Here is a 13,796-nt window from a genome sequence, read left to right on the forward strand (position 1 = left end):
AAATATGTATCTGCATATAATAGAAATATGCAACTAAGGGACTTGTGCAGTACAGTCACTTCAGAACTCAACGTCATTGTGCCGGGAGTTCTCCTTCATTAAAAAAGGTTGTATACTGATACGTAGTATTGGTGTAACATTATTCAGCCGTACCACAAAAAGTTTTTTTGTTAACTTGTTATTTAAATACTTTTAAATTAGCATGCAAAGTAAGAGGTTTCATTACGGTGTTTTCATACATATTTAGGCTGATCTTCTTCCTCTCACCCACTCTCACCTCAGATCACGCCCTCCCATTCTCAGTGGTCCCCCCTTTTTCATTTCTTATTATTCTACTACCTTTCCCACTTCCTTTCCTTAAAGTCTTTCCCCCCTAATCTCATGGTCCTCTTCCTAGTTCATAAACTTTGCCTCGACCCTCACAGAATACTCAGGTCTAAAAATTAGAGGCTAGGATTTACTTATGAAAGCATATCTGCCATTTGTCTTTTTGAGTATGAGTCCCCTCACTAAATATAATAACTTCCAAATAAATCTCTTTTCTCGCCAACCTCTTGGCTTTCTTTTCTCTGTGGTTGAATTCAATTCCATTTTGTATCTGTACCTCATCTTCATTGATTGGTTTCATTCCACTCTCACCTCTGTGAGGGCCGAATTCCCACCTTCAGTTTAGGTTTCTAAGAATGTGAACTGTCTTGCTGCCTGAATTTTGTGGTGATGGATGATTGGAGTTTTGGGATATACTTCCTTTGGTGAGACCCACGTCAGCATGAGCATATTGGTGTAGTTGGTGTGCATTTGGGTTTCTTTGTAGAGATAGTCTTCGCTAGTTTTATTTCTGTTTTCTAGACTTGGCTCATTCCTCTACTAGTAGCCTTTTGATTACTTCCTCCCTTCCTGTCTACCAGTTGTGGCTTCCAATGTGTTGTCTTGCCTCTGCTTCCCAATTTGTCATTGATTAAACCATTTTTCTACAGTCAGTAAGTGATTTTAACAACAACAGCAGCAGCCGCAGCAGCAGCAACGACAAAATACAGACTTTTATCCCTAATTTAAGTGAAGAAACTTCAAATTCTGTCCAGTTCTGATTGTGCCAACAGTAGTTTGCGACATATTTTGCATCTGATTCTAAAACACCTGCTGCCATTTTAATTACCTTGGATATTCAATGTTGTTTTACATCAAGTGCATTTATGAGAAGTTGCTTAAGTACCTATTTTTTTGTTGTTGAAAAAAGTTCTCTAAGTTTTGTAGGGAATGCAAAGTAGATTTTGATATGCAAAAGTAAATTCCTGAGTAAAATATATGAATCATCTGCTACTGTCTACTTGTATGTTCTTTTGGTCTTCCCTGTAGCTTACATAGTCAATGATCACATGAAGATAAAAGTTAGGATGGATCTGAAGAGCATGTATGAGGTTTTTATTTCCAAATATTTTAGTTTTTAGTACATGCTTCTTTTATATTCAACCCTATGTAATTTTAAAATATGAAATTTAGCACCTTCATGAAATTGATTGGGAAGACTTTGCACAATTTATGATCACTACTTACTGTAACAGAGAATCTCCGGGGATCTTCCAAACGTGGCTGGCAATATATCCGTGGCAGCAGCTTCAAGAAGAGAAAAGACAAACAGACAAGCAACAGGTAGGAAGTACATTTTGTGGAAAAGTCATTTGGTTTGATGCTAATTTATGATAGGAGGCCGAAGTAGGCTACTAACCAAAGAAAGTCATCCATAAATGTGGAATAAGGAAAATTGATAATCCATTATCAAGTTTCACTGACAGTTTAAGAGTATCACTAAGGAAGATGAATTGTGAGTTGTATTTCTAGGTATCCTAATACCAATGACATGCTAATAAGTTATAAGGAGGTGAGAAAAATGGGAATGAAAAATGAGAAAAATAGTGATAATAAGGAGTAAGTAAAGTATGTCAAGTATATGAAGTAAAGGGTTAGTGTCCTAGTTTTTCTCTGATTACTGTGATAAAGTACTCTGAACAAAACAAAATAAGGGAGGTGGAGTTTATTTTAACTCAAAGTGCCAGGTCTAGTTCATCCTAGAAGGGAAGTCAAGCTATCAGGAGCTAGCTGCTCACATTAGGACCACAGTCAGAAATGTAAAAGGAATACATACATTCTAGTGCTCAATTCCCTTCTTTACGTAGACAGCTCAGTTTCCCCTGCATAGAGAATGGTGTTGCTCACAGTGGTGGTGCTTTACACCTTAATTAATATAATAAAGACAATCACCTATAGGCAAGTAGGCCAATATAATGTAGATAATTTCTACATTGAGAGTACCCTCCCAAGTATTTAAGGTTGTGCTAAGTTAATAATAAAATTGAGAAAATTAAAAAAATTATGTGGCAAAGAAAAGTAATGTATTTGACTTGTGAGGAAAATGTGACTTGAGTGCCTAGATCCCAAGATTGTCTGAAACTAGAACAAAGTGTCCCACTCTTCCTGTGTTCTTCATTGGTGAGAACCCATTAAGGATTTAAATACTTGCTTTTTCAAATCTACATCTTATTACCAAAGAACAGTATAACTGTAACAATCGATCCACTGTAAATGTATATATTTTTGTCCATTTGTGAGTATCACCACTTCAGCAGGTAGTGCTCTATAAGTGAAAATTAAAGAATTGGAAGTAAGAAACTCATGGGATTAGATTAAAAGTCCATTATAAAGTTTGTGACTGCTTATATAATCTCAGATTGGGTTCTGACAGCATAGATTCTTAGAGTAGATTCCAAATAGATGTGTATCAGCATTTGGAATGAAACTGTGTTGGCTACCGCATCTCAGACTTTGGTGAATCATCTACTTTGGCCTTGTTAAGGATAGAATGGTGTTCTTTATTTGTGATGAATTCTCAGTTGGTGTAGATGCTCCAGGAAGTCATGGTGTATGATGAGGAGTGAGGATGGAGACTTTGATTAACTCTGTAGAGATAATTATTGCAGAAAACATAATGGGCCCAAAATAAGGTATACGTTTTGCCCTTACTTTTGAGTTTGTTCCTATCCAGAAAGAAATAAACAAATATATACAGAAACTAAATAATTCTATGATTCTTAGGATACTAAGTCTGTGGGGTTCTCTATGGCTATAAAATACAATTCTTTAGTTATTAGATATTCTTGCTCAATAAAGATGAAAGAAGTGGTCATAATAATCCATAAACTAGTACAAAATTGAAGTAGTAGTTTGTTACAAAGAAAGATTGTCTAGACAAAAGAGAAATTGCCTAGAAGGCATGAAAGTTCATGCTGAGGAGACTTGAAAGAACTCACTGTCGATGCTATCAGTGTATTCTCATTCAAATCATATTACACTGTTGTGTTCCTGCATACACTATTGGAATCAGGAGGCGGTATTAACCACCTGGAAGCAGGAATGGAAGCAGAAACCACGGAGAAACCATGCTGCTCAGTGGCTTGCTCTTCATGATGTGTTCAGCTTGCTTTCTTATACAACCCAGGACAATCTGCCCAGGGGTAGCACTGTCCACAGTGGGCTGGGACCTCCTACACCAATCACCAATTAAGGAAATGCACAACAAATATGCTCATAGGCCATTCTTTTTTTAATTGAGAAATTTTTATTCACTTTACATACCAATTCCTTCTTCCCTCCTCCTGCCCCTCCAGCCTTCCTCCCCAACCTACTCCCTATTCCCTCCTACAAGAAGATAAGACCTCCCATTGGGAGTCAGTAGAGCCTAGTACATTCAGTAGAGGCAGTTCCAAGTCCCTCCCCTTTCCTCAAGGCTATTCTTATGGAGGCAATTCAGCAATTTAGGTTCCCTCTTCCCAGGTGACTCTGGTTTGTGTTGACAAAACAAAAGAAAACAAAACAGAACAAAACAAAAAACCAACAAGAATGCCTCAGAAGTCTTTTAAATTATAAACTGTTCCATTCTACAACAGCTTTAACAGTTGATATGAACTCAGGGTTATGATTTGCTTCTTCCATTAGGAATCCCTTTCCCCCTCATTTATTAGCATATTCATATTGTTATATGTGCTTTTTGTATTTCTGCTATGTTTATTACATAATAATCTTATTTTGAAAATTTGAGCAAGTTTAATTAAAACTGGATTTTAATTTTTCATCAGTATATTTTTTTCATGTTATGATCCCAACTAGACACACAAGCAAAATAAGCAAACACCAAACCTGAAAAGCCCAAATGTAAAGTCATTCTTTATAAAGGTAGCCAGGGGGGGCTGAGTTCCATTCTAATTCTGCATGAATTGAGGTTGATCGACTTATTTACATAATGTTGATTATCTCTTTGGCTCTTTTAGAATCTGCGAAGGAGTATCCACCCTTGATGGTAATAGCCTTTATGTTTTCACTTTGGATAATTTACATCACCCTAAGTGAAATATGATGCAATTATTGTTCAATTGTTCCTTCAAACCCCTTTCAGGCTCTCAATGAAATGAGTGATTCTGTTCTCGATGAGGCAGTAGAGATGAAGGAAGCACAGATAACGCACGTGGGTAAGTACTGACTTCCAGCCAGCTACTCTGGAAAGACAGACTCTAAATATCTGAAATCCCCATGGACTTCTCACTCCTATCCCCACTCCCGAGATTAGATGAGACAGCAGGATTTGTTCTAAACTACACAATGTTATTGTGACATAGATTTTACAGACGACATTAACAAGTTGAAGGGACTGGTTTGGAGAAGCACCTTGAGTTAGTTCTTTCTACTTTCATGTCTCAACCTGATCATGGGTTCCTTCAGTAGCAGAAGATGTGCTATGAGAAGGACAAAGTGAACAAAACCATCTTACACACAATAGGCTGATCATTTCATATCTCACTTCATACCCTTTGTCAAGTAATGAGTAACATCTAACTCTCCATGGAACAATACTTGTAAATTTATGCACTTAATCAAATTTGTTCTTTACTGGGCACTGATAATTTATAACTCAAAATTGTCTGGAAACTTCCACTCCATTTGGGGCTGCTTCAATTTAAATTTGCACTGTTGCCTTCTACTAAATAATTTCCATCCACTTACTCAAGGCTCCCTTATATTGGCATCTCTGCCACATTTATAGTGCTCCATGACTACATCACATGATAACACGGACCAATTTAAAAAATGCCAATGATCAAGCTTTTGTAAAACAGCCTGCAGGAGGCTTTGGTAGGTTTGAGCCAAGGTGTCCCAAAGACGCCATGCAGATTTGGTGCACAGTGGCGTGGTGTGGTGGAAAGTTACTCACACCATGCAGACACAGCATCCATGTGGAAAGTTTTATTATTAAAGGGGGAGGAGAGAGGGAATAGAGAGGAGAAGAGAGAGACAGAGAGAATTAGAAAGAGAGAGAGAGAGAGAGAGAGAGAGAGAGAGAGAGAGAGAGAGAGAGAGAGAGAGAGGAAGAAGGAAAAAGGGGAGGGGTTTTCTCTCAAAGAGGACTTCAGATAAGATGACATGAGGATGCTGGGCATGTCCCCAAGGGCTGGGCCAGAATGCTAACATAAGCCCCTTATAATTACGCATATTTTCATAATTAACTTCCATCCAAATCTCTACATTGAGCCATTTTTTGGTCTACTCAGTTATAGTGATGATGATGTTATTCCTGTCACCATATTGCTACACCGGCACATACTCCATTTGTTACTTCTTTGTTGTCCCAGTATACCATGCTCTTGCTGTTTGATGTCCCAGTGTCTGCATAAATCATTCTTTACCTGTGAGATCAGGCATTATGCAAAAAAAAAATCCACTCAGTTCTTGTAATTTACAGTCCTTAGGATCACGATAATGAATTGTTCAGTATAGTGATTACTGGAATTTATGGAAAAATAATTTACAAGAGCACCAATGTAGTCCAGGAGCAAAATGAATAGACCTATAAAGAAACAATTTCCAATGGAAATGACAAAGATAGAAAGGGAAGATGAGTAAAAGCACCAAGGGGAGTGCCATGGAAAGCAAGTGTGGTCATTGAGGCAAAGAGAACCGTAATGAAGAAAGACAGCCTGTGACACTGAGCGTTTAGAGAAGGAAGCCAGTCTGTAGGAATAGTGGACATAGTGTTTCAGCTCTAAGTTACATTAACTATACCTTAGAGTAACTACACAATGATCTTGTCTATAACCAGTCAGTTTTACCAATGTAAATTTCAAGTTCTGTAATTACACAGAATGAGTAGTCAGAGAGGATAATGGACGATAGATTATGACATGTGATTCAATACAGAAAAGTGTGTGGTGTTACTGTAAATGCTGTAATACTGCAAACACTGTAAATCCATGTATCTTTTTCTATTTTGTTTCAAAAGTGTGTTCATTGGTGTTTAATGGAGTGATTGTTACTGACTCTTTGAGATGTGTGTATGTTTTGTACATGATACACAAATTGACTGCTGTCTAATGCACAGAAGCTTTTGATAGTTAAATAAGTCAGTAGTTATTCTGTTGAGTAAACCTATTTGAAGAGTCTAACTGGAAAATCAAAAGCCCAGTTGGTGTTATTACTAATGTTTAATTTTTTCTGTATATGGAACAATTGTTATCATGCTATTTAAATGTTTTCCTGGTTTATTTTAATCACATATGTGGACTTGTCAGAAGGACCAGCTGTAAAATTGACATCAGAGGAAGAACCAAATAGTCATGATGGCTTTGAAAAGAATCCGCCACTGGTATTTAAGTATTTAAATATTACATATTGATGTTTGAATTACATATTGATGTTTCTCATCATAAAATAATGTAAAATGAGTCCCTCAGAATCAATAGATCATGACTTAATGTTTAATTTCAACACCATTTACTTAGTTTTGGAATAAGAATGTTTTTACAATATAAAACTAACAGATAACCTTGATTCTTGGATGTATCTGAAAAATTTTATTTTTACTATTGTTTTCCGTTTTTATAGCCTACTTACCTATTTAAAGAACAGATCAAATTTGAGACTTAAAACTAATCACTTTAAAGTTTGAATGATTTCAAGGGGACCATCCCACAATTTGATGTATTAGAAGGGGCTATTAGTCAAAGTAACTCAAAAATTGAGGTTTTCTATGACTAGTCAGTACTATCAATGTATAAGTTTCATTTACTCATTTTGGGTCCTAGCATCTCTGGTGTGGGAGATATCACAGGTATACACAATTAGTCCCACTACCTATAAAGACAAAGTACTTTCCATCAGGGCCAGTGGTGCTATGCTCTAAACAATAACCTTCAGACTCATCATATTTCAATAAAAGGAGTCAGAAACTATATTACAATGTTACCCGGTGACTTTACTGAATACCAGAATGTATCAGGACTGAATTTACTGCAAACTGTTATGAGTTCATGTCAGTATCTAGATGTCTAGTTTGGAGAAAAACTATTGAAAAACATATGCTATTTGAATATATTAGTGTTTTAGGTCTCACAGTAGTCATTTTACTTGCATGCCTTTGAATAATGTAAATTACTAAGTATCAGCTAAGAACTAAGTAATTAGGCACTCAACATACAAAATTATGACAAAGTGAAAATAGAATCAGTAAACACTAACTTCTTCATATAATGAACATATTTGATGTCAAGATAGAGAATTTGATATATTCAGATGTGATGGCACACTGTGGTAGGATACCCTGAAGAGGCAGAGGTGGGAAAAGATTGCTGTGCTTTACTTAAATTTATGATTGGAATGATAGTGTGAACAGAAATAAGAGCTCAGAGAAGGTATTTCTGAATATTGAAGGACATGTGAGAGAGAAGAGGAGTTGTCACAGATTATTACTTGAGTATCTATCTATCTATCTATCTATCTATCTATCTATCTATCTATCTATCTATCTATCTATCTATCTATGTATCTATCAATCACCTATCTATCAATCATCTATCTATCTATCATCTATCTATCTATCTATCTATCTATCTATCTATCTATCTATCTATCTATCTATCTATCTATCTGTGTATCTATCAATCATCTATCTATCAATCATCTATCATCTATCTATCTATCTATCTATCTATCTATCTATCTATCTATCTACCTATCTATCTCTATCTATCTATCTATCTATCTATCTATCTATCTATCTATCATCTATCTATATCTATCATCTATCTATCTATCTAATGTATATGAATAGATATGTGAGCTCATAAAATAAGTTGTCTCATGCCCTCTTCAAACACCCTTAGTGTTATTTATCTCTCCATCTTCCCTCTCTCTTTGTAATACACTTATTACTCCATCCCAAGTCAAAACACTGCCCTCTATTTTCCCCATTATAGCTCCTGTCTCCTATTCCCCTCTCCATATCTCCTTATCTATTCTGTCCCCCATGATCCTTTCCTATCATTGGAGTGTGTTCTACCTACCAAAGCCACACCCTTAAAGAAAACTGATTCTTCTTCCCCCTAAAGCCATTAGCTGTCCTTAACTCTTCAGTTAGGGGAGAAGATTCATGTACTCATTCCCAGTTCCTTCTAGAATACCGAATGGTTTGATCTTGTGATAATCTTGTGCAGGCAATTATAGATGCTTTAAGTTTTTAAGTACAGCTATTTTGTCACATCCTGAAGACACTATTTTGCTCTGTTCCTCCCCAACCCATGACCCTTACAATCTTTCTGTCCCCTCTCCTATAATGATCTCTGAATTGTGGGGAAGAGGTGTAATATAGATATTGCATTTGTGACTGAGCTCTCCACAGTCACTTACTCTTTGTTTTTTGACCAGTTTTGAGTCTGTGCTAATTATAATCTACTACATGAACACAAATATCTGTTGAGGTCTAAGATCTGCAGGTAGAGAGATGTAAACTGAGAGGACAATTTAATATTACGTCCCCTTAGTAAAATAATAGTTGCAGGTATAACCTTGGGGCCTGTGAGATCATCCACCAATTATGGATTTTTAGCCAGAGGCACAGTACCAGGCATATGTTTCTTCCTGTGGAGCAGGCTTTAAATCAAACAAGAAAGTGGTTGGTTACCTCCATAACATTCATACCACTACTACAACCATAGGCCTTTTATGATGATCATTACTGCAGTTCACAGGGTTCCCAATTGGGTAAGACTGTTCATAACATTATTCTTCAGCTATTTACATTGCAAATTTCCAGTACCATGAGAGCTAGCCAGCACGGAGGAAGTTTCTTGGTCAATCCCAACTTGATTTATCCACGTTCTATAACCAATGTTTGCAGTGTCTTCAGCAATAGGGTCTTATCATCAAGTTATGATGGTCAACCAAAAGCAATGGGAATAATCTCTACTGTTTTGGGGAGGGCTTCCCAGGGACATATCAGAACAACAAGTTGAGACAAGGTATCCCACACTCAGGCCCTGGGAAACTGGACAATGTATGGCTTCTGGGATAAGCATAGTGCCCTGTGTAGGGTAGCTCCAATTGAACACCCCCCCCAAATACACACACATTTGTGTATTTACATTAGAATATGAGATGTTCTAGTTTTTTTGTTGTTGTTACTTTGATAAAAACCATGACTGAAAGCAACCATGGAGGAACCAGTTTACTATGTCTAACAGATTAGAGTTAATCGTCAAGGGAAGCTGAGGCAGGAGTTAAAGTAGGAACCTAGAGGTAGGAAATGAAGCAGACACCATGGAGGAACTGGCTTGTTCTCCTTGATTTGTTCAGCTTGCTTTCTTATACAAACCAGGGCCACCTGTCCATGTCACTGCCCATAGTGGTCTGGGCCCTCTCATATCAGTCATTATTCAAGAAAATACCCACAGACATGCCCTAAGGCCAATCTGATAGTGATAATTCTTCAGTTGAGGTTCCCTTTTCTCATGTGACTCTAATTTATGTCAAGTTGACAAGCAAAACAAAATAAAAAAGTAGCGCAAAAAGGTCTTTCCATTTTCTGGTATCTTCTTCAGTGTCTTAAAGTTTTCATTGTGCACTTGTACACTTCATTAGTTAGACTAATTGCAAGATTTTTAAAAAGGCTATTATGAATGGGACTGTTTCTCTGATTTCTTTCTTGATATCTTTGCCATTGGAAGGTTACTAATTTTTGCATGTTGGTTTTGTACCCCTGTACTTTTGTGAATGTGTTCATCAGGTTTAGGAGATTTATTTCATAGCTCTCTACATAAAACTTTTTGAAATATATTTTTGATTTAAATAGAATTGCATCATTTTCTATCCTCCTTTTCCCAGCCAGCTACCCTCCCTCAAACCCCTCCCACGACTCCCCATTCTCAAATTGATAACCTCTTTTTATTTACTATTATCTACATACATACATGTGTATGTGTATATGTATATACACAAATTTATATAAGTAAACACGATGAGTCATTTTTTATTATAATACATTTTCAATACATACTTACTTTAAGTCAGATTTTTTTTTTTGGTTTTTCGAGACAAGGTTTTTCTGTGTAGTTTTGGTGCCTATCCTGGATTTCGCTCTGTAGACCAGGCTGGCCTCAAACTCACAGAGATCCGCCTGCCTCTGTCTCCCAAGTGTTGGGATTAAAGGCGTGCACTACCACCATCTGGCAAATCAGATTTTTAAAAAATTTTTAAGTTAAAATTTAAAATTTATACTTATATATAATGTATTTGGATCTGATCCATATCTCATTTCCTTCCCTTCAATTTCTCCATGCCTCTTAAATTAATTGATTAATTTAATTGATTTTTAAAATAGAAAACTGAGATTTTGCTGGAAAGTGATTTAAAAATGTTATAACTGATTGCTGATGCTTATTTAACAGAATATCTTCAAGCAAATTCAAACACAGGATGTTGGTTATTTATCAATGGCTGAAAATCAAAGAGGAGAAAAAATGGTGATGTGTCAGGAAAAAGGTGAGAAATCTTACAATAAAAGTCCTTTGATAGAATATTCGTTTGAAACACAAGGAGTTATGTATACCCTGAGCCAGAAAAAGTTACCTCTTAAATACTAAGTAACAGGATATATTAGGTTGCAGTAATCTGCAGGTCAAGGACAAGTTTTAAGACAGGCTAAATAAAATGTATCACAAAGGGGGAAAGTTTGAGTTCCTTCTCAGGTGTTTAATGACTAAGGGAGGTTAGGATGTAGGTGGACGTGGTGAAGAATGGGGATACATTAAGAATGGTAGAAAAGATAGAGAGGAGATGAAGGGAATGAGGAAAGGGATCATGTGGGGGCATGAAATTCATATAAAAATCATGGGTAGGGGATTGCTCATGTGAAAACACCATAAAGTGAGCTGCTAATGGAGAATTGTGTGTGAGAGACTGAACAATGTGTTCCCATAGTCTTGTTTCCTCACTTTGGGGAAGGTATAAAGATCTGACGTATTAGATCCTTCTTCAGTTCTATATCTTGTGTATAATCAACATCTGCTCTCAGCTATATATATTATTTAATGTCAGTTGAAAACATTCTTAAATCTCAGTATAATACCATATGACCTAAAATAGCACCAGAGAAAGGAAAGACATGAGGTTTTAGTCATAGGTTGATTAAGAGTCTCCATCAAGAGGTCCAAAGAATATTACAAAGTTCACAGTTTAGGATGCTGATTCAAACTGGGAGATGTGGTGGGAAAATCACACCAAATAGACACTAGATTCTGTAGAGTTCAGTTATAGTAAAGGAATTTTGGAAGAGACTCACTGACCAGAGCTGCTCAAATTTTCATGATCAACCTGTTATGGACAATGTTTGAAATAATTTTGGTTCAAATTTTCTGGGATTCCTCATTTCTAAGAAGGTGTCTAGTGGTGCAGTTGGTGTTCTAAGCACACCAGTGTGTGTAGACTTTTCATTAAAGAAATCAAGAAAGATCCTTTGGTGGAAAGTTTAAGACAGTGTCTAAGAAAACCTAAATATTATTATATTTATGAGAATATTTCTGAAGAGAAAAATGAACACAGAAATGCCATGGAGAAAATGTAATTCAATGGGATTTTTTGATCACCAATTCCATATCTATTCTATCTACATGTTTGGAGATTTAATCTGTACAGTTGTATCAACAGTAAATGAAAAGGAAGGTAACTTACTTATAAGATCAATTTACTAAGAGAATGTAAAAAGGAAATATCGTGCTAGAAAGATTTTGCAGTGGAACTGAAGATAGGAAGTATCTTATTTTGCTTTCTGTTGTTGTGGTAAACGCCATGACCATAAGCAACTCAAGGAGGAAAGGATTTGTTTGGCTTATATATCCCTGTTCACTGTCCATTATGGGATGGGTGCCAAGGCCAGTCCCTGGAGGCAGGAACTGTAGTAGAAGTCATGAAAGAATGCTGATTATTGATGTGCTCTTCCTAGCTTACTCAGTTTTCTTTGTTATATACCCCATGAGTGGCTCTACTCACAGTGGGCTGGGATGTTCCATATCAATCATTAGTCAAGAAACTGCTCCACAGACTTGCCTGCAGAAAAATCTCTCTCACCTGCCAGTCCTGCAGCCGCTCAGACCCAACCAAGTAAACATACAGAGACTTATATTGCTTATAAACTGTATGGCTGCAGCAGGCTTCTTGTTATCTAGTTCTTATATCTTAAATTAACCCATATCTATTAGTCTGTAAGTTGCCACGTGGTTCGTGGCTTACTGGTATCTTACATCTTGCTTTTCATGGTGGGGGCTGGCAGCATCTCTTTGACTCAGCCTTCCATTTCTCAGAATTCTTTTCTCTCCTTGTCTACTGGCCAGTCAGTGTTTTATTTATTAACCAATCAGAGCAACACATCTAGCATACAGAACACCCAATAGCACTCTATCTTGTGTCTTGTGTCATGTTGATTTAAAACAAACAAACATATGCAGGAATAAATAAGTAACATATGCAAATTTAGAGTTAATGATAAGGAACTGTAGAGAAACCATCTCAGAAATCTTTGATATATGTTGACTCAAATGAAAATGAGATTATTGCTATTATATGAGTGATTGGAACCAAGAGGGAGTGAGTCATGTGGTGAACTACAACACTCAGTTATCTCTGTAAATGTAAGGTATCAAAGATGTAGATTGTAATAATCTTAGGGATTCAGAAGAGATTTATTTAAATGCAGAACCATCATCTGGTTTTGAAACGATTGCTAACTTCCTTATAGGATTGTTAATTGATGAAATTCTATTTGACTGTTTCTATGCTTCACCAAATAATATAATTGTAAAAAAGGACATACATGGTTATTTATTGAATACATAACATCTCTAATATTAAGCACTGCTCTGATTTGAGATGTAGCAAATCAGTACTTTATAATTCTTTTGTGACTACTTAGTTTGTTTTTTGTTTGACAATCATATCTCACAAAGTGATTTTTAATGAACTATTTTTGTAGTTGTTGGTACACACACATACATATATATATATATACATATATATTAATTTTGAGATATATTCATACTCTTGTATCTTCCCTTTTCTTGTAGTTTGGGTTCACATATATTCTGAAAAGCATTTACCAAAAAGACACATATACTGCAAAAAGGAAATAAAGTCTAAATGTCTAAATAGTAGTCTACATGTGTGTCCATTGAGGAGAATCTTTATGCAGTGTCATTCTGCACATGAATACCCGAACTGATCAAATTTGAAAACTATAATACATAAATGCTTACCTCTTTGAAGTTTTAAAGTTGACTGGCGGTGCAGAAATTAGAATATGATGTGGAGAACATGAATAGCTCTTATAGTATTGTTTGAATGTCTCTTAAATGTTTCATTAGAGATATGTGCTGACCCATTCAGCTGTCAACTTCAATAAAGGAAATGCCTCCTCATGTCATGATTTC

At 36.1% G+C, this 13,796-nt stretch overlaps 1 protein-coding gene across 2 annotated transcripts in view; it reads left to right on the top strand.

Moving 5' to 3' along the window:
- The window catches only part of LOC131894061 (ankyrin repeat domain-containing protein 62-like), a 38,825-nt gene extending 37,298 nt beyond the window's left edge, over positions 1 to 1,527 (top strand). The window contains exon 17 of one of the 2 annotated variants that reach the window (XM_059244196.1): positions 1,357 to 1,527. In XM_059244196.1, the coding sequence (XP_059100179.1) occupies positions 1,357 to 1,365 (9 nt within the window). In that variant the 3' untranslated portion in view covers positions 1,366 to 1,527. The remainder of the gene's footprint in view (positions 1 to 1,356) is intronic. The other variant, XM_059244197.1, reaches the window with a different exon arrangement.
- The last annotated feature ends 12,269 nt before the right edge of the window (positions 1,528 to 13,796 follow it).

Source organism: Peromyscus eremicus, chromosome 17 (assembly GCF_949786415.1).
Source record: "Peromyscus eremicus chromosome 17, PerEre_H2_v1, whole genome shotgun sequence".
In the NCBI taxonomy this organism is placed as follows: Eukaryota; Metazoa; Chordata; class Mammalia; order Rodentia; family Cricetidae; genus Peromyscus; species Peromyscus eremicus.